The 27,529-nt window shown below is 55.5% G+C and overlaps 1 protein-coding gene across 2 annotated transcripts in view; it reads right to left on the bottom strand.

Moving 5' to 3' along the window:
• Positions 1 to 3,352: 3,352 nt before the first annotated feature.
• The window catches only part of APBA2 (amyloid beta precursor protein binding family A member 2), a 63,549-nt gene continuing 39,372 nt past the window's right edge, over positions 3,353 to 27,529 (bottom strand). The window contains exons 4-12 of one of the 2 annotated variants that reach the window (XM_063091054.1): positions 26,080 to 26,225; positions 25,028 to 25,063; positions 21,241 to 21,327; positions 17,328 to 17,513; positions 15,039 to 15,218; positions 13,854 to 14,066; positions 12,242 to 12,361; positions 5,220 to 5,360; positions 3,353 to 3,424 (exon numbers count right to left, since the gene is read on the bottom strand). In XM_063091054.1, the coding sequence (XP_062947124.1) occupies positions 3,353 to 3,424; positions 5,220 to 5,360; positions 12,242 to 12,361; positions 13,854 to 14,066; positions 15,039 to 15,218; positions 17,328 to 17,513; positions 21,241 to 21,327; positions 25,028 to 25,063; positions 26,080 to 26,225 (1,181 nt within the window). The remainder of the gene's footprint in view (positions 3,425 to 5,219; positions 5,361 to 12,241; positions 12,362 to 13,853; positions 14,067 to 15,038; positions 15,219 to 17,327; positions 17,514 to 21,240; positions 21,328 to 25,027; positions 25,064 to 26,079; positions 26,226 to 27,529) is intronic. The other variant, XM_063091055.1, reaches the window with a different exon arrangement.

Here is a 27,529-nt window from a genome sequence, read left to right as displayed (position 1 = left end):
AAACAGGGTCCTCTGCCTGGGCTCAGGAGGGCCCAGGCTCCCGGCTTCCAGGAAAGCTCCCCAGAAGAAAGAAGTGCCAGGAGAGCCCCTGGGGAACACGCTGGCATCTTGACTCAGCAGCTCTGGTCCCTTGGACCCCACCTCAGGTGCACCAAGTACTGGGAGCTCCAGCAGTGGCACCTAAGCCCCCAGGCATGTCAGCTCACAGCCAAGGGGAAAGCTGGCATCCTCCCCTCGTGTGTCCTTCCCACTTGGAGCCTTTTGTGCGCCCTTCTCTGGCATTTGAAGTGGGCCTGACGGTGGCTCGTCTGCAAGCGACCCTCTCCTCCAGCTCGGTTGGGCCCTGGCAGTCTCCCCACCCTCTCCTTGGGATACAGAGGGGCTGGCACCTGCTAGCATAGCGCCACTTGACTCCGGCCTGTGGACCACCAGGATGCTGAGGTGGGCCAAGTCTGGACCCCAACTCTGGCAAACAAGGTGGTAGGGCATTGTTCCTAAGGACTTAAGGTCTCCTCCAGCCAGAGACAATGACACAAAGTAAACACTTGTAACAAACTATCATGAAAGCTCATTTCAGATGGCTGTTTCCCTCGGCTGTGTTGACTCACAGATGCTGCTATGGAAGAATTTACAGGAAATTGTTTTCAAGCCTCCAGAGACCTGTTTGTACAACAGGGAAGGTTGTATTTATTTAATGTACCTCAAGGTGTTTTAATAATGATCAGTGTTTTAATAAAAAGTATTTCGGGCCTCTGTGTCTCTGAGTCTAATTGGGACAGAGACAGGCTGAGAGCCTGTGTGTACCTTGGGCCAAGGGCAGGGTCCAGCAGGAGGACTCAGGCCAAACTAGCCGCATCCACCAGAAGTGTGACCACCCATGGCCACCCAGCCGTGCTGCCGGAGGTCAGCTCCTGGGGCATGGGAAGAGAGCAGGCACCCAGATGCATGCAGGTCCCACGCACGCCCGATCCACAGCTACCCCTACCTGGATGCCACATCCAGGGTTTCTGGGAAGAATGTAGATTGTCTTTAATTTGGGTTTTTTAAAAAAGTGCATCATTTGGTGGGAGTTCTGCCCTGTGTCATCTGCTAGTCTTGCATTTCCTCTCTGAAACCTGCTCACCTGCCTCGCCCTGGCACTGCAGGACTGGGCCCCTCAGCTTTTACTCAGGTGAGACGTCTTTTCATTCCCCAAGGTAGTGGGCCATTCCTGGGTAGCATTTTTTGTTTCCTGGTAAAGTGAAGAATTTTATTTTACTTTCAGTTCTTCAGCACTTTCAGAGGGGGGGGTGGGGGAGGCCTTTAAGTTGCTCTTTCTGATGGCGCTTCCTACTGGGCATTTCTGAGTCCACATGGATGCTTTCTGGGAAGAGAAAGGCACAGAGCTGCAATTCACATTGAAATGCTGTTTCTTGCATGTATGATGGCCAAGGTAGTGTTTAAGTGAGTTCTCAGCCCACCTGATGGGTGTGCATCAGGCAGTCAGGTGAGAACCAGCCTTCTCCTGGCTCTGCAGCTCCCCGAGAATTCCGGGCCATGAGGGCACCAGGTTGACAGCACGTGGCAGTACAGTTTTGCTGCTATGGGTGGGCCCTGCTTGTTCAAGGTCCCCGGGCTAACACGGCTAGACACGCCCCCCACAACCTGGGCTTCTGACCAAAGCCATTTACCCCAAGGACTTCCCACACCAGGTGACGCCAGGATAGTGGCCACAGAGAAAGGTAAGTGATGGGAGAGCTGCTGAGTCTTGAAAGCTGCAGAGGACCCCACAGGTATGGAGAGGGTGCCAGGACAGGTCAGGTGGTCCAGGTTTCTGTTACACACGCACATATGTGCATACGTGCACACACACACGCACCTCTCCCAGAGGTGACTTAAATTGAAATCTGGAGAAGCCCAAGTCTCCATCACTCCCTTATTCAGTGAGTCAATAGTCTGTGGGGCTGGCCTGGTGACCTGTCACCATTGCTGACACCTCCAGCTGCTGCAGGGCGTTGCCCACCTGACACCTTGTGATGATAGTGTCCGCGCCCCAACCTCCCCAGCCAGAGCCCCCGAGGCCCCAGACCCAGGGACGCTGAACAGCTGCTGCCATAACCACGCAGCAGACTCTAGAGCTACGGCCTACAGTGGGCACCCACTGCTCAGTTAACAAACCAGCCACACGAGCAGCTTTTCGTCATGACTTCGGGTTTATTAGTGACATGAGCGAAGTCCTCCTAAGGTCAGCGCATGCAACACACAGGTTACCCCTTGAATGCAGTGTCCTAAGCTTTAGTCACTGCGTGGTAAGGCTTCTTAAGTCACAGTGTATTCTTCGAGGCCAAAGAAAGACTTCCAGACAAAACGACGTCAGTTAGCACTGATCTCGAATGAGCTGAGCTAGACTCTACCTTACTGTATCTCCACGCCGCAATGCTGCTCGCGGGGCCTGCGCTCGCGGCTGGTTGCCTCCGGAGTGGCAGAGGTTGCGTTTTCTGTTGTGGGTTTTGCTTGTCCACTGGGGAGCAGGAGTGCGATGTGTGTGTGTAGATAGAGATTTTAAATAGGGGCAGACGTCCATGCTACCCTCCTTGTCCCTGGCAGGGTAGCAGCCTGGTCCCCCTGGTGGGAAGCCTGGCCGTGAAGAGGCAGCCAGGAGTTGGGGGGTGCCCAGGTGAGTCCAAAGACACGCAAGAACAGGTGAGACTGGAGACGCAGGTGTGGTCACGAGTCTTTGGAAAACCCTAGTCTGAAGAACGGCTTGTCAAAATAAAAGTCCAAATGGGACTATCACCTAAATAAATAGGGAGTTTTGATGTCGTGGCCATCATCATTTATTAAACTCAGGAGTATCTTCTTTCTCAGTAAATTCAATCAATCACATGTCCCCATGCTTTCATTACAATCATCCTGTGGGCCAGGCTGCCCAGGTTCCTGTGGAGCAGCGGCAGTCCCCGTAGGCCCCCAGACGTCCCAGCCAGGAGCTGCATCCCCAGAGGCCTCCCTTCGGCGCCGCCTCTGGCAGGCCCCCACGTTCACTTTCTACAGCTTCAGGGGGAAGGACACACACTCTACACCACACAGAGGTACCCTTACTCGCAATGAGGACACAGTTCAGAATGGGGCAAAATACTTGACTGTTTTACGAAGATGTGTTCCTGTGGCTCTCCTTGAATAAAGACATACCCCTTATTAGCCAGAAAAAAAAAAAAAAACTGCGTGGCAAGGGTATGCCCTTCAGGGGAGCAGTGTCCTTGGCTGGGCTGGGGGATCAGGGATCAAGGGTCAGGTCCTAGGTCCCGGCTTCCGGCTCTTCTGGGCCCAGGTGGGCCTGTGGGTGTTCCCGGCTCTGTGGCCAGGGCTGGGGGTCCTAGATGTAGAGGGGGGTCTCCTGGCCTGTGAGGAGCCTGAACATGGCGGCAGGCATGGTCTTCATGTGAATCTGTCAACAGAGACAGGAGGCTGAGCCACACCGCCCCGCCCTCCCCTCCTTGGAGGCAATCAAGTGAAAACAAGAAACCCCCTGAGAGCGCTCTGTTTAAAGCGCCAGTCTCTAGAGTGCAGGAAGAAGGGCCTGCCCAGGCCAGGGGACTAAGAACTCGGTCCAGGACCTCGCAGACTATGGCTCCGGTTCCCCATCCCCGTCTTTAGAGGGTTTTACACTCAGTCAAGTGCTAGTTTTCCTTTCAGTCACGCTGACACCAGGGGGGTGAAAACCAGACTTGTAACGGTGCCTACAGTTTGCCCCCGGCCTGGGGCGCCCAGGCCTCTGTGCGCACTTTGCTTCACTCAGCGGGGAGCAGAGCGAGAGAGAAGACACAGCCCTGCCCACGACGCGGGACTGGCGAAAGCTGAGCCCTAGGTGCCTGGAGTCCCCATCCTTTGGGGATCAGTTAGCAAATGACCCTTCGGGGCCTGGCCTCACTCCCGGGCTCCAAAGGGGCTGGTTACACACACAGGGTGTAAGATTGCTCCCCAGGGAGACCAGCTGCGTGGGCTATGCACCCCAAATCCTCCTTCGAGGGCACTGGGAGGAAGGCGGGCTCCGCTCCAGCACCGCTCATGCTGTCGCCAGGCCACGCCGCCCGGGTCTGCTTAATCCGCTAGGATTCTCGCTCTGCCCTCAACCCAGAAGATTCACTCCCTGTAATCCCTCAGCCTCAACCCCCCCACCAGGCTTATCAAAAGTTCTGGTTAGCAGTGACTAAGTTTCTAGCCGTGCTCAGGAACACGCGGGAAGCCACCAGTCCCCAACCCCGCGCTGCTCTCGCGCCTGTGAGCATCACTCCAGCTCGGCCCACAGCTCCCAGGCAGGCCCCGCGGGCTACCGAGAGCATGGCCCTGCAGAAGGCTGCGTAGGGGGACTGGGTTTGCCTTTCTCTGAAGCCATCTGTGAACAGCAGCTACTGGCCCCTCTTTCTCCCCAGAGCCAGCCATCTGCCACCACCCCTCCAGGGGACGACATGCCTCTCCCTGCCCTGAGGTTTCAGGAAACACTGAGGGTCCCACTCAGGAAACAGCACCCCACCCCTTTCCCCGCAGCCACAGAAGCAGAAGCCAGGTCTGCCACCCACGCGGCCACCAGGGGGAGCCTGCACACTCCAGAATCACTCTCACCTCGGCCTGTTTACTCTGAGCTTCCAAAGCAAAGCCGTGCCCCTCCCCTCTGTACCCTCGGCCATCCTCCTGCTGCCATTGAAACAAGGCCAGAAGGAAGTAGACTGCGGGAAGGTCAAAAGCCAGCGAAGTGGGAAAGGCCTGAGCAGCCTTGCACCTGCAGAGCAAGGGCTCCCACACTGGGTGTGCATGGTCTGGTTCCAGAAACAGCAGCACAGGAGCCCAGCTGCTTTTGCGTTGTCTGCTGAGACTTGAAATGGCTGCTGCGCAGGTCAACAGAGCAGGAACGGGACGGCCGCCGTCGCTGCCTGCCTCCTGCTCAGCACGGCATCCCTGGGTGGGAGGCACAGCCCAGACAGCCCCCTGGAGAGGGGGTGGCTCGCACAGGACAAGGTGTGGAACACACAGGAACCAGCAAACAGACATATGTTCACTGTCCCAGCAGGGACAGGATCTCTTAACAAGGAGGGCTTTTGGGTGGGGCCCAGTGGCTTTCCTGAGCACATCACATACCGCCCATGTGGGTTCGATGATGGTCATGAAAAAAGTGTGGGCTGAGATGCCCCTAGACTTGGGATCAGGAAAATGACGGGGTGGGGGGAGGAGGGGCATGATCTTACCTCCCCGACCGAGTTGGACAGAGCTTGAACAATCTTCTCATGGGCCGTGGCCACCACACTCTGCCCATTGATCTCGATGATGCGGTGGCCGACGCGGACGCCACCTCGCTCTGCGATGCCCCCTCTCATGAGGCTGCAGATCTAAGCAGACATGGTCAGGTCAGCACACAAGTTCTCACCACACCAGATGGGCACACGCCACATCCCCAAAGATGGGAGAAGAGAAATTAGTCGCACAGAGGAAAACGCCCTATGTGATAAATAAATACATGCAATTCGTTGACTCGTAACAGGGAAATTTATGATTGGAATATGTTTAAATAAAAAGAGTCAACACAGTTGAGGGGGACCATCCAGGGCTCCGACCCCCAACCCCCAGCCACCCCGGAGCCCTTGCTTTGGAGGGTAAAAGGCTGGTGATGTGCATAATTAATGCATGTTCTGGACAATTCTCTGCCAGTGTACACTGCTCCTCTCTCACGGGAAGATGGTGATCATTCCCACCTCACAAGGAGCAGGGGATGACCTCATGAGCTGACAGATGTAAAGCGTCTGGGAAAGTGACAGTGAAGCCCCTAAGTTTGTCGCCAACCACTTGTGAAATTCACTAAAAGTCAAGGCATTAGAAAGGTGAGCATTGGTGCAGAGACCTGGAAGAGGAGCTCAGCCCCGGCCCAGGAAGGAAGGCACCACGATAGGAGGGGAGGTTGGGGTCCTGGGACTCATGCTCCTGGTCAGCCCCAGCTGAAGAGGCGATCGGGTGGGGGAAGCAAAAAGGGCACTGGCCTCCCTCCACTGCCAGGGTTGTTAATCCACCAACAAAGCAAGGCAGAGTTGGGGGACAAGCAGCCACAGCCACAGCTGGGGGTCTCCCCTGTCCACCCTCTCACCCCGCCCAGCCCTGGACACTGTGTTGGCAAGGCCGTGGCCCCAGAAGCCCCGTCCACCCGCCTGGCAGCCTGGAGCAGCGGCAGACCTTTCCCAGCACCGTGTCAGCACCCTGCCACCCAGGACCTCGCTGAATTCCTGTGGCCTTTTGTCCTCAGGACTTCCTCAGCCTGAAAGTTCCTCAGTCCAGCTAGCATCTCCTGACATTTATGACTTTTTAGGGGTCCTCATACTTGAAAAGACAGGGGCAGGAAGGGTGGCTCTGGTCAGCACCCTAACAGGTCAAGGGTCAGCTGCCTGCAGGAGATGCAGGTGCGGGTGGGGGGAGGTCCCAGGCAGGAAGGCCAGGCCCTGCTCCCCCACGTGATGGTTCTTTTCATTCCATGGAAAGGTTCTACCTATGGAGGACTTCTCGGTGTCCTGAAGAGAACGCCCTCCCCGCCTCACCTCGGAGACAAAGGCTTTGTTGGGTGGAGGCCCCACCTGTGTCAGAACACAGGCCCGTGTGGCCCCTCACCCAGCCGTGGCCCAACTGCTCATTCAGTGGGGGCTGAGCACCAGGGCCTGCTGGAGGCCGCCCCCACCTGCCCCTGCGCACCTGGCCTGGCATCTCTTTACGGCTGGGATAGGCTTCCAAGTCCACTGACTGCAGGCTGGTCCTGGCTGCCACCTGCTCAATTCCTCTGTCATTTGTTTTGTGACTTTTGCCTGTCACAAACTCCACAGGCCTTTCCCAACCAACCAGATGTGTGGGATCCCAGTGTGGGGCCCGCGGCCCATCCCTCCCAGCACCCAGGGGCCCTCCCTATCTGGAAGGAGACATTCTGCTCTGGCTGGACACACAGGTGCAGACTGATGTCACAGCCCAAGGCCACTGCTGCCCAGCCTCCTGGACTCCTGCAGCTGAGCCTGTTAACAATCCTGGCATCCAGGCACTAGGGCCAGACAAGGGACTGGCCGGGGGCAGAGGTGGGCTGGAGAAAGGAAGGCGGTCTGTGCTTGTGGCCACTGTTGTCCACAGAGGTGGGGCACCCGTCTGTCAAATGAAGGCTCTGCTTACCTGCTGCCAAACACCCTACACAGGCATCGAGGATTAACTTTTATTCTTCTTCTTCTCAAATGACTTAGGGGTATTCTGTGTCAAATGTAACTGGTTCTTTTATAACTGGTTCTTTGAAGATCTAGAAGGTGCCTCAGGATGGGCTGGCTCACTTCTCCAGACTGGCCAGAAGCTGGGACACTCCTTAGAAAGTACCCATTTGATCAAAGCCCTGGTGGCCCCTGTCTCCCTAGTCTTGGAGATCGGAGAAAAGAGGACGAAGAGGGGAAACAAGGGGAGAGGGTGAAAATGGGTTTGCGCCTCAGGAGGGGCTGCAGGGAGGAAGACTCCGATGCTGGCAAGGGAGCTGGAGGGGATCTGGAGGCAGGGCAGGGGAGCTGCGGTGCTGGGGGGCACGCACACGGGGCAGCTGCCTTCCAGACGAGGCATGCCCCAAGGCATGCCCCACCAGCATCGGGACCTGGGCATGCTCTAACTGCTTGGGTGCACTTCCCAGGAGGAAGGCTGGTGTTTCCAAGCTGCAGTCTTCTCTGATTTCTTGACTTGTTGAAAGGTGTTGAGGGAAGAGAGGCAGGATCCATTGGAAACAGCATTAATTGGGTCACCCAGGGCCTGACTACAAACTCATACATTGTACTTTGGGTGTAATGAAGCTGAAAATGGAAAAAGGCACTTATGCAAAACTAGCTTGGATGTGAGCAAACTTCTCCAGGAGCCTTGGGGGAAGCGCACTGCAGGGTAGGCTGTGAGCGGGCACAGTGCTCCTGGCAGGCTCAGCAGGAGGAGAGGCCGCCAGCCACCACCAAGGCTGAAATCAGGGCCTTGTGTGCACTCCTGAGGCTTGGTTATTGGCGTCCTGGGCCCTAGGTACCGATGTATCAGCCTCTGTGCTGGTCACAAATGTCCCCAAATCTACATGTGCACACTCGCATTGACACCCTGACACTACAAAAAAGCAGCTGGTGGGGGCAGTCGGCATGCCCTTCTTCCAGTCTGCCACGCCCCAGCTGGGAGACAGGGCAAGTTACTTCACCCCCTTGTTCTCTGCTCTCATCTGTGAAATGGTGACAGATAACGCCGTTCCCTAACTGGAGCACCGTTCCAGACACCGGCTGCCGCAGGGATGCCCTGGGTCTGCAGGAAGAGCTTGCCCATAGGGGGAGCTTCCACATCCTGCTTCCTAGAAGTGTCCCCAGACATGGACTGGAGGGCCAGGGGCCCCACTACAACACAAACTGCCAGACTGGAAAGCAGGCGCCTGGCACACCAGTGCCCAGGGCAGCACCTCCTCAGCAGCCAAGAGGTGGGAGCAGCTCAGTGTCCACCGATGATGGGTTCGCCACGTGTTCTCGGTGCACAACGGCATCTCCTTCAACCTCAGAGGAAGGAGAGTCTGACACATGCCACATGGAAGACCCTTGAGGACATCATGCTAAGTGAAAGAAGCCAGTCACAGGACACATACTGTATGATTCCACTTATGGGAGTGGTCATATTCATAGAGACAGAGGGTAGAATGGTGATCACCAGGGCTGTGGGAGGGAGACTGGGGAGTCAGTGTTCCATGGGGACAGTTTCAGTTTTGCAAGACGAAAGGTTCTGGAGCCTGGCTGCATGACAATGTGAATGTAAGCTTAAAAATGGCTAAGGCAGTAAATTTTATGTTGCATGTATTTTACCACAGTTATTACAAAAAAAAAAAAAAAGAAAGAAAAGAAAAGAAAAATAGATGTCCTAGGAGAGTCAAGGCTAAAAGCAAAGGGGAGTGGGGAGATGTGGGTTCCACAACATAATACAGCTGCTCAGCCACATCATGCCCCTTGTTCTGACGAAAGCACAGGCTGTGCTAAGGTCTGCGACAAGGCACAGGCACACCCATCCAAACACACACACAGGCACAGGCATGCACAGACACACACACATGAATGCACATACACATGCACACAAACATGCACAGGCATGCGCCTACAAAGACACACACATGCACAGACACACACACACACACAACTGTGTGGAGAGCCGCTCCCTGTCCAGCACCCAGATTTACAGAAGCCACCCCAATCGTGGGACATGTTTCATCTAACTGCTCACTCTGCACATTAAACCCTGCCACCTGCCACAGGAAATGTTTCTGTGGTAATTCAGGCAAAAAAACGCAGTGGGTCTGCAGAAGAGCTGACAAATGCCATTTCCTGGCCAGGTGTCCCCACCATCCCGCCCATGGTCACCACGTGGTCAGGCACTGTGGAGACAGAGAACTTCCCAGCCACGGCCCGGCCTGCACCGAGGATGCAAGTAGCCCTTTGGCTGTCCCAGGCTGGCTGGAGCAAGAACTTCAGGCTGGGGGCCAGCGGGGCAGCACAGGGAACCAGGTCAGGCCCCTCTGGCAGGGCTAGGTGGGCCAGTCAGGACCCCTCTCCTATGCATCATGACCAGGGACGACAGTCCTGGGGAGTCTGGCTTCAGAAGTGTGCATTATTTCCCCCCAGCTCCAAGACCCACAGGGCCAAGATCTGCTGCTACCCTGGACTCTGCACCCCTCAAATCTTCTGAGAAGCCCCTCCTGCCTCAGTGCCCTCAGCCCCCTGACCACTCACACCCACCCATCCCCCATCTGTGGGGAGGCTGCTTCAGATGCCCTCTGCTCCTCCCCTTAAAGGCAGCTAAAGGAGAGCCTTCGTCACTGTCACCCTCCCTGTCCCCTCCTCTCCCTCCAGCTCTCCTGGTCTCTGAAAAGGCAGGCTCACGGCCCTGTGCCTGGACTTTGCAGGGCTTCCCCTTCCTTCCCGAATTGCCTTAATCCAGCCCCCATGAAACACAATCCAGAGCCCCTCCCCTTCCTCGCCTCTTCTGCTACTTTCCTGCCACTGTCCCATGTGGCCTCACAGGCTGTGTGACCGGGGGCAAGTTCCTAAGCCTCTCTGTGCCCCCACTTCCTCACCAGTCCCCATGCTTCGCTCTGTTGTTTGGGGGAGGGGAGCAGTCTGAGGGGACATCAGGCCTGTCCTGGGCAGGGCTGTGCTCCCAGGCCCCATGAATGGGCAGTTCCCGGGCCACCACAGGGCGGGGAAAGCTGGCCCCTCCTGCAGGGCTCCCAGTATGACAGGGACCATCACTGAGCAGCATTTTATAGCAAAGACCACAAATCCAGGCCCACTTGCCCCTGGGCTGGGTGCAGGTACAGGAGGAGGACAGCAGGCTTCACAGTGCCACTCAGGACGGAAAGGCTGTGTGGTCACAAGGCTGCTGAGTAGGAAGAGATGGACCTGGGGACACTGCACTGCAGGGCTCCTCATGGGGCTGCCGGGGTGGGAGGCACACAGGCAGACCTGGTGATGCTTCACAAAGTCGGGGGCAGACCAGAAACCCCCTCGCAGCCCTGATCCCAGGGCCCAGCCCATGCCATCCACACAGCTCACAGTCGCTCCAGGCATCGGCCCGGCTGGCTTTCTGCAGAGCCCCTAAATGCGCTGGGGTGGCTGCTCCTGCCCAGCTCATGTGTGTGCTGAGCAGCCAGGCAGGGCAGGTGCACTGTCCCAGACAGAAGTCCCAAGTGGGATACAGATGACTCATTTGGGCACTGGGGCCTGGGTCCAGGAGCCAACAGGCCATCCCCCTCGGCAGAGTCTGGGACCAGTGGGCCTTCCCCTGGGATATCTTCGTATACTTTATAGATTTTCTAAGTTAATCTTCACAGCCCCCTTTTGAGGGGACCCAGAGAGGTTAAGTAACTAGCCCAGGGTCACACAGCTAGGAAGGTGTAGCCAACACTGGCTAGATGGCCCTGTCCCTCTTTGTCCTGGGCACCAGCTGGACCATCTTCCCCAGCCTCCCCCGTGTTTTGTGGGATGTGTGACCGAGTTGTCCGGCCAGAGGAATGGGGGCAGAAATGACAAAAGCCACCTCTGGACCTGACCCTGAAAACTCTTGCAAGTTCTTTTAGGCAGTCTGTGTGCTCCTTCAGCTTCCAGTCAGACAACACACCCAGAGGGGCCTCCAAAACCCAAGCAGGAGAAGAGCCTGAGCCCCTGAGTGGCTGTGTGGAGCAAAGCCCCTTCCCACACTGGACTGTGGCATGAATTAGAAATAAACTCTCAGTATATTGACATTTGGGGAATATTTGTTATAGCGGCAAATTTGCCCTAACACAGAAGGGAGAGATGGGCCGTGAGCCCAAGCCATGTGCCTCTACCCAGGCTCTGTTATACACTGCTTCACCAGGTGACAACAGGAAGCTTTTTGTCTCATTTGTAGCTGTCTTTTCAGAATGCTCTCCCACTGTCTTCTTCCTGCCTGTGGGTGAGCACACACATGCCTCCACCTGCACCTCGACACCATGCCACCCCCACCACCATCTCTCTCCTCCTTGGCTTTTCCATACTCAGGGCTGGTTTAAACAATTTGGTGTTGCTGGCCCTTTTCTTTTGTACTCCATTTAGTGGCCACATCTCTGTTCTCTGGGACATTTGCAGGAGGAAAAACCAAGGAAAGAGAACCCATGCCAGCCAAGCACAGCTCAAAGAGAAGGTGGGAGCTCTGGACTGAAGAACTTTGGCTTGGGGAACAGGCAGACATTTTTGGCAAACCAACATTCACTCAAGCCCAGCGTCACCTCCTCCAGGCAGGCCTTCCGCTTCCTAATGCCTGGCACAGAGCCCAGCCCAGGGCAGAACTTCACAGTGTCTGCTGAATGGCTGAGAGCACATGAAAGAATGAGTAGATGGATGAATGAATGAGTGAACAGCTGGTTGTTCAGCAGCAAGTCTGACACCATGACTAGTTCTGTGTGTCCCAGATGCAGGGACTGGCAAAGCCTGCCACCTCCCCTCCACGGCCGGGACAAGGGTACTGAGGCCGGGCTCAAGTGACCCACTCCATGGCCACATCCTGGCCCTCCCTTTCTGCCTGGGTCAGCACTCAGAACCCGGCCAGAAGCTGCTGAAAGCTCCTGCCTGTGTGGCCTGGCTCCTGGCAGCTGTGCTTGATGGCCAGGTCCTGACAGGATGCTGGGCACTGCCTGCTCCATCAGGGAGGAGTGGCTATCCCCAGCCCCAGATGGGGACAGTGGACTCACGATTCCATTCTGCACGCTGAAGCCCAGCTGGTACTTGAGGTCTGGCCGCTTGATAAGGACGGTGGTGACTGGGGGACAGCTGACAATGTTGAGTTTCACTTGCGTCTGGTTCTTCAGGCCCTGAAGAGCATGGGGGTAGGGGTCACAGGCTGGGCCTTGGAATCATCTGCAGGCACACCCTCGCAGGCTGGCAGGGGGAGCATGCTCTGGGAGAGGTGGGCAGTCACCTCTGGGCCTTAGTATCCCCCTGTTCAGGGAGTACAAGCATCACCCCGCCCCTTGTGAGGGTTGTGGGGGACCCAGGATGGCAGCATGTGCCGTGGCCCACTGTGTTCTGGTGCGTCCTCTCACCTGAGCATAAACTAGCCACTCTAAGAACCAGAAGCCAGGTTCCATGTGCCGCTATACAGAACCAATGGGCACAGCACCAGGGTCACCCTCAGGGGTTCACAAGAGGGGCTGTCACCATACTGAATGCAGGATAACTTCCTATCTGGAAGGACATGGGGACACCCTCCATATAACCAAACACCCTCCAATGATGGACTCTCCTGCAGGGCAGGGAGCAACGGCCCAAGTGAATCTGTGTGTGGGCAGGATGCTGAAGGCTCGGGCCTGGAAAGAACTGTCATTGGGCACCCCAGGCCCCAGTTCTGGAGTCAGGTGGGGGTAAGGAGGCAGGGGGACGGGTCCAGGCCTCAACCTGGCTGCAGCCTCAGCTCGCTCCTCTGGCCAGACATGAGCCTGGATGCAGCTAGGAGCTGCCTGGAGATGGGGGGACCCCCCATGCACACAGAGCCCATCAGAGCCCCTGGGAGCTGCAGCCCTAGGAGGGAGGCTCTGGCTACTGAGCCATCCGGGCAGCCCGTCGAGGCCTCTGCCATGCTGTCTCTGTGGCTGTGCACTGTCCTGGGCCAGCTCTGAGAGCCGGATCACAGGATGCTCCAGCCTCAGGAGTGCCCCTCATCCCTCGGGCTGAACAAGCCAGCTGGTTCCTCCAGCACTAAGAGCACAAAGAGGTGAGGACCGAAGCAGCCTCTGAGGGCTCAGGCCAGACCACAGACGGGTCACATGAGCCACCACCAACAGGCAGAGCCTGCTGTCTGGAGACTGCTCCTGGGATGGCTGGCTGGGAAGGCTCCCAACCCCACCTGCTTGTGTCCTGTCTGTCTGACCCCCTCCAGGGACAGGCAGCTCAGCACCTCCCAAAGCTGCAAGCTCATGGGTCGGACAGTCAGAGTGGCCTCCTGTACTTATGGAAACCTGCATCTGAGCACCTGATGGTCGGGTGACCAACCCTCCCACTGTGCCAGGACTGAGAGGGCTTCCTGGAAGTGGGACTTCCAGTGCTAACCTGGGAAAGTCCCAGGCAGACCAGGATGAGTTGGTCACCCTGACTCAACCTCCCCTCCCCACTCCTGGGGTAGTCTGGGTCCTCTTCTGATTTTAGTGATGTGGTATAATGTTGGGCTCAAATTTTGACTCTTTCACCGGCCAGTACAGGAAACTGGGCCTCAGTTTCCTTGTGGGTCAGGTGGGGATCATAACACAGGGAGGGAAGACTGACATGGGGTTGGAGTGGCCACGGGGCAGGGACTCCTAGTGTGCCCACCTTGATGATGCCCTGACAGGTGGCGAGGGGCAGCCCCACCAGGCTGGTGCCATTGATGGACATGATCTGGTCCCCGATGCTCAGCTTCCCCGAGCGGGCGGCTGGGCCACCATTCATCATGTTCGCCAGGATCACCGTGGGCAGGATGGAGCCCCAGCCCGACTCCACGACCACCACACCCAGGATCTCACCCTTGTGCTTCTCCAGCTGCAGCTGCAAGGGAACAGCAGTGTGAGAGGGGCCTATGACGGGGGCCAGGCCTCTGCCGAGTGCCCAGGGCAGAATGGGCCTGACACTGGCCCGGTGGGTGCTGCCCTGCCCTGGGATCCAAGGCTGATCATCTCAGCCAGGAGAGGACTAGGGCTGAGAGGCCTGCGCGCCCACCCCTAGCCTTGCCCCACTCTGCCTCCCAAACCCTCCCTGGGCCCTCCCAGCAATCCTGGGTACCTGGGAGTACAGACTCTTTCTCTTCCCACACCCAGCATTGAATCCCCCAGCCCCAAACACTGCTCCAGTGTCCCGGCTCCTGCTTTCCCCACCCTGCCACTCCTACGGAGGCCAGAGGAATATCCTGACTTCAGTGCCCATACCCTACTCCCTGCCTCTGCTCTTGTCTAGAAAAGTCCTATTTTTTCTTCACCTCAGAGGTCACTCTCTCAGAAAACTGCCTCACGCATTCAGCAAGAAGCTAGGATTATCATCATTCAGTCATTCAACAAGCAGCCAGAATCATTCATTCATCCATTTAACTAGCAGCCAGATCATTCAGTCATTCAACAAGCAGTCTAGGTACGGACCATCCCCAGGGTATTTGCTCCTCTGTCGTAGAAGAACTTTCCAAGACTTCTGAGGGAAGCTATTGGGTCCTGCTAAGGCCTCTAGCACTGGCAGCCTCAAATCTCCCCAGGGTAGAGCACCCAAGTTCCTTGTTTTTAAGATACCTCCTGCATGCTTTTCAGAAATATCTCCTGGGTGCCAAGCATCTGTTGATGATAACCACAGCATTAAAAGGCACATTTTCAAGGTCATTAAGACTGATTGTAATTGGCTTCTTTGTTACAAACACCTCATTTCACACACAAGTGCTCAGCCCAAGGCAGGAGCAGGCGGTGGGTGCATCTGGGCAGCTGTGAGTGGGATGAGGAGGCAGCGGGCTTGGTGCCACAGGACGCGCCCCCCACTCACCTCCTTGCAGTTCTCCGAGTTGGAGAAGTGGATAAGGTCGTCGTTGTACATCTCCTGGGTGTTGATGATGTCGCTGTACTCCTTCTGGCTCAGGTCCTCGGGGTTGATGCCGTTGGCCCGCAGGAACTCCTGGTAGGCCACGCTGAAGGCCTGCCCGATGGACTGGGCGATGAGCTGTGCCTGCAGGGAGGAGCAGCCACTGGAGTAGGGCGTGGACGCAGCACAGGCTCCACGGGCCGGCAAGGGCTCGCAGTGGGGCTGGGTGCAGGACGTGCGCAAAGCCTTCAAGGGGCCCTGCTTGGCCTTAAAAGAACACGAGGAAAACAGTGTCTTCCCCCAACATCCCACCTCGGGCTGCATGGGGTGAACCCTTCCACGTCTTATACCCTCAGGGCCTGGTCCCCACTGCTCCCACCTGAGCTGCTCTATGGCCCAGGCGCCCAGGTGCCACCAGGTGGCGACGTTGACCCAGACACATATGGAGCTGGCATGGGGGGAGGGGGTGGAACAGGACGAGGGAAGGTAGGGCCTCTGTGAGGGCTAAGGGGTTGGGGTGATGGGACGGCCAGGACATGGGGTCTCAGGGTTTATGGACGCCATGATGCCCCAAGGCCTCTGGTTCTGTCTTCACTTGATGAAGAGCACCTGGCTGGGAAGGGTGGTCTGAGGGCATTGGACCCCTTCACCACCAGACTTGAAGCCCACTCCCCACTGCCCGTGGACTCCACATTGGGCTCTCTGGGACCCCTCTTCCACCCTCCTTCCCTGTGCTTACACCCCACCCCACCCCACACACACCATGGAAGCTCCTGGGGAGGAGCCCAAGGGAGCCCGGCTCCGTGGGGATGTGAACCTCCTTTGGGTACAGTCCATAAGCTGCTGGTATCTTCCTGCCAGCTGCTGTCCCATTTCCCCCTCATCCTGGGCTGGACCAGCTCCTGAGGGCTCTCTCTGGGGCTGGCTGAGGCACACACTCCAGTCCCTTCAGACAAGGGCCCCCGCCCACTCCTGCTCACAGCCAGGCCTGCAGGTGTCCACAGCTGGGGACCTGGGCCCAGCCTGCAGGAGCTGGAGAAGAAAGAGACCAGCACCTCACCCTGTGGGCTTCATCCTCCCTGCCTCAGCCCCGGAGCAGCTGAGCTCCACTGCACAGGGGACACTGAGACTCCGAGAGGGGCATGTTCTATTTTCTCCTGGGTGTTCCACTCTGCCCTGCTCCCACCCAGTGCCCACCTGGATGGAGCCCCCATTGGGTCCTCCCCTCTGGGCTGCTGCTCAGGGCCCTCACCCCCCACCGCTGTGAGTGTCACACTCCTTCAAGACCCCGGAGCCCCATTCACTACCCCTCTGCTCTCAGCCTTGTCTCCCGTTGAACTGGGAAAATCGTGGCCAGCACAATGTCCTCCAATTGAACTCTCTACCACAACCATTCATACGGGCTGCCACCTCAGAGGCTCGTTCTGCTCCCTGCTCCTTGGCGACATTCCTACCAGCTGACCGGTCACCATTTACCACTTGGCCTGCATCCTGCCTCACACACAGTCACCCCCCCCACCCCCATGTGCCAGGTCTCTTGCACATTCTCAAGCCCTCAATCACACAAAATGCCCACAGACCTCTGTAATTCAGTGGAAAGAACACGTGTGCACTATTTAAATGTCCTCTCCTAGCAATGTGTCACTGCTTCAGAGCATTTCAAGTTGACTTCAACTTCTTTGGAAGAACAAGACTGTCCCCCCATCCCCAAGTCTGAACCCTGTCTTCAAACACAGTTTCTGCACCATATTTCATGATCATGCAAATATTGGGGCCCTTCTCTCCTGCTCCAGGTTCCTGAGACACCCTCAAGCCCTTCTGTAAGAACACCCCAGCCAGCTGTCTGTGGAGGGGGTAATTTTTTAAAATTCCCCTCTGGCAACAGCAGCAGGAACAGCTCAGCCGCAGCCTCCCTGGTGGTCCCTGAGTGAGATCAGGTTGCAGGGGGCTGGGGCCTCTCCTGCACTCACCTCTTGGCCCCTGATGCTCCATGCTCAGCCCCCTCCAGGCTCATAATGACACTCCCAGCCCATTCAAGGAAGGAGTCAAAGGGTCTATGGTTTCTTAGGGAGTTGATGGCATTGTAAACATCAGGACTGTTTTTTAACTTCTCACGAAGTGAAGTACTAAACCTCAAGAGTAGATGCGCCCCCCTTTGTGCAAGCCTGGCATGTGAAAACATGCATTTTAACAACAGAACCCTTAGGCAGAGACGAACTTCATTGGGGAGCGCCTGGCTGTGCGTTCACTCACGTCCTCCGACTCAAACACGTGGCAGATCATCTTGTACTGTTTCTTCCCCTCCTGGGCCCCGGGTGTGGTCTCAATGCAGTCCTGAGAGGCTGACCGGGGCATGCGGCGTCTGGCCATCAGCACCACGATGTTCCCGATGTCGGCGATGTAGGAGATGGTGCGCAGGGCGTGGTCCATCATGGTTTCCTGTTGGGAGAGGGACAAGAGGCCATGTTAGGGACCATTCCAGGGGACAAGTCATAAAAGACGCTCTAGTTCAGGCTTTTGCCACCTTGACAATGCTGACATCTGGGGCCCAATCATTCTGTCTTGCGGAGGGCTGTCCTGTGCCCTATGCCCTGTGCCCTGGAGGATGTTAGGAGCATCGCCAGGCTCTACCCACTAGATGCCGGTAGAACCTTCCCCTTCCCGTGTGACAACCAAAAATATCTCCAGCCATTGCCGAATGTCCCCTGGGGGGCAAATTGCCCCAGCTGAGAACCATGGCTCTAGTTAGAGCATTTTAGGGCAGTGATTCCTGGTTAAAGTGACTCTGCCTTCGCCTTCGTCCCGGCTTCCAAAATGGGACTCTGCTGACACTTTGGAGGCAATGCCGGGGTGGGGTCTCCGGCCCTGTCAGAGGAAGAGCAAGGGATTGCCACAAGGGGAAGCCCATCCTCTCCCCAGGTAGAGGCCCTCTGTGGCTCTGGGGAAGGGTCCCTGCCTGCCAGAAGTGCTCTGGTGCAGGCGTTGGCCTGGCCCAGACTTCCTGCAGAGCAGAGGAGGAACACGTCAAGGCCAATGTTTTCCACCAAATGAGCTCCTCCCAGCGAGCCCAAGCTGCCTGGGCCAGGTCAGGAGACACCGAGGCTGCACATCTGACTCTTATGGATGGGTCTCCTCAGCCGACTTTGGCTCCCTCGGCCCCGGCAGGTCCATCACCCCCGATGGCTTCTGCCATCTGACAGGAATCTCCACTGAGCACCTTGCTCGTGACCCCACCTAACAAGGCTGCACACAAAGGTTCTGAAAAGTAACCAGCTGGTCTTTTGCATCTTTGTCTTCCTTTCACAAAAAATGGGAGCTCTGGCAGCCCCGGGAGCCCTTCTCTCCCCAACGGGATCAGTTTTTGCAATGGATGCTGCCCTTCATTTGTCTCTGGGCTGATTTGTTTTCTGGCCAAAGCTAGGAGGGTGGTTCGCAACTACAAGAGTCACCCTCCTGGGAGGGACCTGGGAAAGGAGGCAGTCGGGAGTGGCTCTTCAGCATCTCCAGATGTCTGGCCACTGTTAGAAATGCCCACATCAGTCCCCCAGGTCCCAGTTCATGTCCACAGCTCTGCACCCTCCTCGCAGACAGAGGCTGCGGCCCGCACTCCTGCCCCGGCCACTTCGGCCTCCACAGCCTCGCTCACCTGTCCCCTACTCTCCAGCCCCTCTGCCAACTTTTAACTTTTCAATCAAACCAATTTCCTGCCAAACTCTCTCTTCCAGACCATCCTAAACAGTGCCTTAGAGGAAGCTCTCAGGCTGCTGCTGGCTGCCCATGACCAGGCAAGTCACCCAAACACCTCGGCCAGGCCATGGCTCGTAGATTCTGCCTGGCCCACCTGCAAGCCCGTGTTCTCCTCGCTGTTGCTCTGGCCTAGTAGGGACTCCCACGGGGACCCAAGGCCTGCGTGGGGCCACTGCTCAGTTAGTCATCTTTGGGGAGAGCCACCACTTCAGCTAACCTGCTGGGGCTTCCCTCTCAGTGGCTGTCCACTCCCCAGGACCCAGACGGTTTGGATGAGGGCACGCTGGCCTCCCTCTTCAGGACTACCCCGTCTTCTCCTGAGCAAACGGTCACCAGGCCCAGCTAGACAAGGGCCTCCTTGGAACGGCACATCTGCTTCTTCTGCCAGCCCCAGCTGACCTCCAGCGACATAACAGGGGCTCCGAATCAGCGGGTGAACTCACTGAACGCCACAGCAACAGCTCAGGCACCCACCATTCTCCGGCAGGAGCAGTCTGCGACATTTCCATCACGGAACACGCACTCAGAGGAGGCTCTAGCAGGCTCAATTCTGATGGTGTGCGCAAACGCAAGCATTCCCTGTGCATGGAGCGGGTGGGAGGCCCTGCGGCAGTGGCGTTTGGTCCCCATCCCACAGCAGAGCTGCTCGGACAGACAGCTGAGCCACTGGTCCCTGCCCGGGCAGACCCAGGAGGCTGGGCTTGCAGCTGGCAGGGGGTGTGGAGGTGGGGACTGGACCTCTACGTCACCAGCTGTCTCTCCTGTAAAGGACCAGGAGTCCCCAGCATCAGGGAACCCCAGCTGTGGCGCCACAGAGGGATGCTGCGAGGGGAGGGAAATGACCCAGAACTCGGGAAAGCAGACCGTGCTGCAGATCGCCACAACGGGGACAGGTTGTGGAGAACTCAGACCCAGGTGGGCCACTGGGCTAGAGCAACAGGAAGAAAGAGCAGGTGGCAAGGTGCCTGCTACTGAAAACCAGAGGCAATGAAAGCGTCCTTTAAACTCACACAAGCAGAGGCGGGGGTCACTATGGCTGCCTGGCTTCGACAAGAGAAATTGGAGGACTCCTTAAACCAGTGTGGTCACTCAGATGGTGAGTGCGGGGACCCACCTCCCTCCTGTGGAGTCCTCTGCTCACAGGTGCACTGGCAAGATGACAAGGGCCCTGTCCATGGCCCGATGTCATCAGTGCCCTTTGTACAACAGACTCTGTCCCCTCCCCACCCTGCTTGTCTGGCACAGCTCGGCTGACCCCGAGCCCTGCCCCTGGAGACTTTCGTTCCCCCAGCATGTTGGGCCTGCCAAAGATCTCGGGGGTGTGCTCTTCACCTCAGATCTTAATCATTAGTAGCCTGTCACTGGGGAAGCCAGAGCAGAGTGTGGAAACTCTGACATTGCCTGCTCTGTGGCTCTGGAACATTCCTGTCTGCAGAAACCTGTGAGGCCACGGCATCTCCAGCAGCCACAGAGAGGATCTTTCACAGGCCCGTAAGGCAGAACTCGTGAAGGTGAGCGCCCAGCTAGTGCCCTGCAAAGTGCAAGGTCCAGAAGCAGTGGTGGGGCAGAGGAGGGCGACAGGAAAGGGGCCCCGTGTCCTCCAAGGAACAGCAGAGCCCCAGTCCTGAGAGGCAACAGGAAGATGCTCTTCAGGTCCAGGGTGGCTGTGATGATCGGCCATGCCTGGCCTGTAGTCCCCGAGACTCAGGGACAAGGCCTGAGAACTGACATCAAAAAAGTCGGGCTACAGGGAAAACATGATCATCCAAAGAGCCGGAGGGGACAACCAAAACCGGCAGCAGGGCCCTGCTCTGGGCAGCGTCTGCTGCCCTTGCCTTTGCCTTGGAAGTGGGCAGACGCCTCCAGGCCATCCCCAGCAGAACTGCACCTCATCCGTGGGCCACGGCACTCCTGGCCAATAGAATGGGAAAGTTTATCCTATTAAGTGCCTACCTTGAAACAGCAGGCAAAAGGAAACTGAGGCCTCTGCTTTTGTCCACCCCCATGAACTGACTCCTCTGTGCCTCGTTAGAGCTTTAATTTACAGGGCCTGTTCAGAATCCAAAGACCCAGGAGGACAGAAGGAGGAGCTATCCCAGCTCCACGACACGCCTTGCTGCCTCCTCTCCCAAAGAGTCAGGACCCCCAGGAGTGGGGAGCAGGGGAGGGGCTCAGGGCTCCCAGCAGGTCTTCCCACCCACCTGCCACCCTGAGGGGGCTGCCACCTGCAGGGCTGTGACCTGCTGAGCTCTCTCTGTTCCTCCTAGCAGCCCAGTGATATGGGCATTGTATAAAGGACAGCGAATGAGAAAAATACACTGACGTTGTTGGGAACCAGGATCTGTAGAGGGATGAGGAAGAGGTACAAACCCAGGAGTCTGGTCTAGTGAGTTTAAACAGCTATCTTTTAAATTCTTACCTGTGTGTCTGCATTTAAAACCTTGATCCTCTGGGTGGAGATGAAGAGGTCCACTTCCGTCAGTGTCTGGGAATCCCCTTCGGAATTCTATGAAAGGACAGTGGATACTGTTACAAATCCAAAATTCCACTGGGAATAGACATGTTTCAAAAGAAGATATTCAAATGGCCAACAAGTACATGAAAAAAATGGTCAACGTCACTAATCATCAGGGAAATGAAAATCAAAACCACAATGAGATGTCACCTCACACCTGTTAGGATGGCTATTACCAAAAAGACAAAAGGTAACAAATATTGGCAGGGATGTGCAGAAAAGGGAACCCTTGTACACTGTTGGTGGGAATGTAAATTAGTACAGCTGCTATGGAAAAATGTATGGAAGTCCTCAAAAAATTAAAAATAGAACTACTGCATGATCCAGAAATCCCACTGCTGTGTATATGTCCAAAGGAAAGGAAAGCAGGATGTCAGAGATGTTTGCACACCCATGTTCATTGCAGCACTATTCACCATCGCTAAGAAATCAACCTAAGTGTCCATCAGTGGATGAATGGATAAAGCAAATGTGGTATATACACACAATGGAATACCATTCAGCCTTAAAAAAGGCTTTTGCAAAGTTACAATGTTATTTACAACAACCTGAATGAACCTGGGGGACATTACATTAAGTGAAATAAGCTAGGCACTGAAAAACAAATACTGCATGTTCTCACTCATATCTGAAAGCTAGATAAGCTGAACTCTTAGAAGCAGAGAGCAAAAAAGTGATTACCAGGGGCTGCAGCAGATAGCTTGGGGAGAGGTCAAAGGACACAAAATTTCAGTTAGACAGGAGGAGTAAGTTCAAGAGAGCTACACTGCACAACGGGGTGACTACAGTTAACAATATATTGTATTCATGAAAAATGTTAAGAGAGTGGATGTAAAATGTTCTCGGCACAAAAATGATAAAATGCATATGTTAGCTAGATTTAATCATTCCACAGTGTATATATATTCTTCAAAACGTCATGTTGTAGATAGTGAATACATACAATTTTACCTGTCAATGTAAAAAATAAAAACAAAACAAAGAAGTTAACTTGAATGATGGCCTGGCAATTTTATTAATTATCCTGAGTCCTCCTAGAAGGATATGCTACTCCAGCATGAAGTAGCCACCAAAAATCTGAATGCACGCCCCCTGCAGCATTCTGCAGCCAAGTGTGAGTTCCCAGGGCAGTCTGTAAAAGGCACAGAGCAGGAGGGTGGGGAGCCAGCTTCCAGGAAGCTTGAGCACGGGTGGAAGCCGGACACTGGGGGGCTTATGTGATGGCCCCTCCTCCCTTGGCAGCTAGCAAGACCCCTGGGCTACCCCTTGCTGAAGTCAGTGCAAGCAGAGGCGCTGTAGACTCAGGCTACATTTCCTATATTTGGGATTCCAAATATCCCCGGGAAAGGGGGAAGACATTTTCAAAGAAGGTGGATTGAAACATCAGCTCTTTCTTCTGATTTAAACAGTCACAATCATGTCGACCCCCCCACAGCCTTGGCCCAGGATCCACAAAATTCCTGAAGGGACTGAGACCGGGGACTGGTCTGATCGCTGCCCCAACAGCAACACAGAAGTGGGGAGAAGGTGTCATACTTGTTCTGACCCTGTCCTGTCACCTCCACTAAAGCATACTCAGTTTGTGGCTGTCAGTTGTTTCTATAGACTGTTCTGGAAGCTGAGTGAATCACTCGGAGTCTGCCCCAAACCAGGACAGCCTTTAATTGGTTTTTACATCTGTGTGAATCCTGATTATTACCACACAGTGGCGATAAAATACAAGTTCTATGGGTTTGTCCACGGAGTTGAATAATTCTTTGTGGTCCCTCGGGAGCCCACAGTGGGATGTCTACCACTTCAAAAGAGCAGAAGCTGTGACTTAATCACTCATTGGAAAATCTGAAATAAAAAATGTCCCTGAGTCACATAGAGGCCTGTATTATAATGATAAATTTGAATTTTAGCTCAGTTTTCAAGGGAAAAGGTCTTTTGGGCTTTCAATCTACCACGGGTTGATATTGCCCTTAACTAACTAGAAAGAGAACAGAGTGCAAAACAATCCGGCTGAAAAACAGATTCCACAGGACTTTTTCTTTGCTTTTAAAAATCGGGTTTTTTATTCGACATCAACTTACTTTTAACAGTTATATTCTGGGATTATAGCTCAAAACTTTCTTGCTAGAAAGTTCGAGCCAGAAGTAAATTAGAAAAGGTGCAGGTGGACCCTGGTGCTAGTGACAGCCGTTGCTGTGATGCATTCCATCCGAGACGAGGGCGAACCTGACGCTGACCAGGCTCAAGTGGTGGGTGGATGGACAGAGCCTGAACCCGATCAGTAACAGGGAAGGACAAAGGGACAGTCCTCAGTATGGGTCCTGCAGATGGACACCAGAGAACAGGATGGGCCATGTGAATTGGGGACCGTTTCGCTGTAGCCACCAGCATGTCTGTGGGCAGGGCATCTCCCTGCCAGGACCGTGCTTGCTTCTGGGTGCCAGGCTCACCCACTATCACCAGCTTCACCAGCTATGGGCAGACCAGAAAAGGGGCTCTCAGCAGCCATCCTGAGCATCTCATGCCCCAAAAGGAAGAACAACCCTTAATCAAATGTAATCAGTTGCCTCCCTGATGGCTGCTGATGCCTTTTTAAAGCTGGGTCTGCTGTGCCTGACCCCTCCAGAGGCGGTGACTCGGTAGAATTTGTGGACCTGCAGACCCCAGGAGCAGGCTGCGGTCTATAAGGACTCCCCTACTCCTGCTGCCCCCGTGCCTTGGCAGCCCAAGGATGGACTGGGAGGCTGCAGGTGAGGGGCTCCTCTTCTTCGGGGGCAGCACACCCCAACTGCACGTCTGCAACCCAGGCCCATTCTGCTTTGCCCAGAGGCAGCCAGAGGAAAGTCTTCCTGGGCTGAGATGGGTTAGTTCCTTCTGCTCCTGTGGCTGGAGGGGAATCAAAGGAGCCTCTGCTGGCAAACAGCAAAGGTCGGAGGTGGACAGAAGTTTCACTGAAGGCAGAAGGGAGCCCCCAGATGGGGTGCTCTGGCCACAGCGCCAGGAAGCAGCATTCTGTACATCACGGTGTGGATGGGGACTAAATCTCCTGCTGTTGAAGTATAGAGGGCAGTGGTGGGCAACACGCCAGCACCAAGTCTCCCTGGCTTTGCCTGGGGCCCCCCAACACCGAGCACTGTGATGCTTTCTGAGTGAGCAGGACAGTTAGAAAACCCCCAGCATTTACTAAATGACCAGGTTGACACACACATGACTAAATGTCAACCCCATTTTTAAAAAGTCTGTCGTGCTCCAAAAACTGTTTCAATAAAGAAAGCATCTCACAGGCAAACTGAGCTACTCATCATCCTGATTTAGTAAATTAAACTTAATGAGTCTTTAAATATCAGGACAATTTAATTGATACTGAACAGGAGGCCCAGGCACTAGATCCATCACACTGTCCGATCAAATGCCACGTGAATTGGGGGCCTTGCCGCATTAACCCCGCGCTGGCACACAGGCGCCTCTAAGAAAGTAGGATAAAAAGGAGCAACTATTACTTCTGCTGTAAATGAGCAATTTTTTTAAAAAAAGAGTCTGTGGTTTCATTCGAAAGTCTAATATTCACCTACCAAAGGAAGAGAAAAAACTGCTTTGTAACATTATTTGGATCCCCGTGGAAACCCCCCACTGCACGAGACAAGCCACAGAGCACAAGCAAACGTCACCATCCCAGGGCCACAACGGGCCTACACACCGCTTTTTTCTTGATCTTAGCAGCTTTCTGCATCCTCTGAGCAGCATGTAAGAGAAAAAGAAAAACAGGTGGGCATGGGGAGAAGAAAGGTGTCCCAAGGTTATTTCACTCTCACGGTCAACGCCCCAGTACTCAGACCGGGCGCATAGAGAAGTGCCCCGCAGGGACAGGTGGACAGCCACTGCTTACATCCAGACCATGCTGATCAAGAAGCCCACACACGTGCCCCTGGAGAGCTAGAAATTGTTATCAACCACCCCACCTATGGAGGATACACCTGAGGTCAGGACAGATACAGTTAGCTGGCAGGAGGGCGGGCGAGGGCTTGGCAGCAGAGGTCTTGGCCTCTGCCAAGTGTCCTGAGCAGGACGGGCGCAGGCTGCCCACGGTGGCTTTGCTTTCTCCTGACTGCCACGATGGCCTCATGGTGCCCCTTCCTTTGCCTCTGTTAAATGAGGTCAGTGTATGGTGAGGACAGGGGAGGGTCGACCTTGCTTCCCACCCCCATGGGCTGGCAGTATCTGCAGACCCTGCTGCTCAGAGGGGGTGCCACCTCTGCCCTCTCTCCTGACACCATTTAGCTTTGTGGATATGACCTGATCGTCCCCTTGCCCCACCTCACCCACCATTCAAGTCCAGATGATCAACACACACCAAGAGCTGCAAGTATGTCAGTTGTCAGTGTTTTCCTTGAGGTCATGAATTCGAACACAACATAATTTAGTTTCTCCCCTTTCTAGAAGTACTTTGAATGGTGCTAAAAATACACATACTGTGGACCTGGGATTTGAGGTTCCATATACATCAGAACAATCATTTCTTAAAAAATCGTGCTTCCCAGGGAATGGGTGGACTGCTCATTATTAAGGAGACAGTTGTCCCTGCACCCTGCCCCCGAGTCCTCCCACTAAGGCATAGGCCTCCCTCTGCCTCGCTCAGCACCTGGGCCATTCCAAGCTGGACAGAGCGCCTGTGCCCCATCCATGTCGGTGCCCCCAGAGGGAGTTCCTGAGCCCACCCAAGGGGGCACCCTGAGGCCGGAGCCTCACTACCTTGACCCGGCTGACGGCCTCTTGCGCTTGCATCATCCTGATGTTCTTGGAGGGGTTCCGCTCCGAGAGCAGCTGGGTGGACCCCAGGTAGTTGGCAGCAAAGATGATACCATCAATGAGGTCTTCCGGCTCACAGGGCCCTGGAACTGGAGGAGGGTGCAGAGTTAGCGTCTGCCTGAGCAAAACCGCCCTGAACAGAGGGCTGGTGCGCCTGGCCACGGCACAGGGAACACGACTCCTTACCCAGGCTGCGTGGTGGGAGTAGCTGTGCGAAATTAACACACAGGCCAGAAAACTCTGTCAGGAAGACAATTCCAGGTTCCCAGGCGACTGTCACTCAAAGCAGCATGGCCTCCACGGGACAGGCACATGCTGCAACCCCAGAAGGCCCCACTTCCCAAAAACCACAGCACTTCCCAGGTTTCTACAGAGGACCCTGGAACTCATGACGGTGACCTGCGACTGTGCCCCCTCCTCTGCTGGGGGCTTCTCCTCCACGTCTGTCCTGCAGGGCTCCTCTTGCTGGCTGCCTCTTAGCACCCCTCATCCAACACACCTCAGGCCCGGGATGGGCAACACGGTCCTCATTCCCTCTGCTGCCTCTAGACCACCACTGCCCAACAGAACTTTCCACCACGATGGAATGCGCCGTCTCTGTGCTGTCCTGTACGGGAGCCACTAGCCGTACGTGGCTTTGAGCACCTGAACTGTGGCTCCTGCAACTGAGGGACTGAATCTTTTTCCTGCCTGTAATTTTAGTTTGCTGAAATATAAAGAGCCACATATTAGCAGCTAGTGACTCCTGCACTGGACAGCACAACTTCAGAGGGGGTCAGCAAAACTTTTCTGGAAAGGGCCAGAGAGTAACTAGTTTACATTGTGTGTTCTCTCTTGCAACTCTTTGCTTTTGCAGACAAGCAGCCACAGACACTATGGAAATGAGCAGGTGTGGCTGTGTTCCAATAAAACTTTCATATAAAATCAGGTGGCCAGGAGGATTTGGCCTTGGGGCCACAGTCAGCTGGCCTCTGAACTAGTCTAGACCGTGGTTCAGCCTTCCTCTCTGGCCACGCCGCCTGCCTTCACCACCCGACCCTGCCCACCTCCCGGCAAGAGCCCTCCTTCTCATGGACCTTGCCCCTGCCCCCCCAGGCTCCTCCTCCCGCCCCAGTTGGCCCACCCTAAGCCACCTGCACTTCCTCAGCCCATTGCTAAAGCCATCAGCTCGCCCAGCTTGGATGCCACTGCCCACCACCTCAATGACACTGTCCAACACCCTCAATTCTCTTTCCCCACATGCTCTGTCTGCCCCAGGGGTCCGGCAAAACTTTGACCTGTTTCTTCTGGGACTGTGGCTGGAAAAAACTTCCCAACAGGGCCAACTGGTACCATGAGAAGTTCCTTGTAAATTCATGGACATACATACCCTCAGAACTCCTTGGCAACTCTA

The sequence above is a fragment of the Cynocephalus volans genome, chromosome 3 (assembly GCF_027409185.1).
Source record: "Cynocephalus volans isolate mCynVol1 chromosome 3, mCynVol1.pri, whole genome shotgun sequence".
In the NCBI taxonomy this organism is placed as follows: Eukaryota; Metazoa; Chordata; class Mammalia; order Dermoptera; family Cynocephalidae; genus Cynocephalus; species Cynocephalus volans.
Note: the sequence above shows the minus strand (reverse complement) of the source record. Positions and strands in the feature narration are given on the sequence as shown.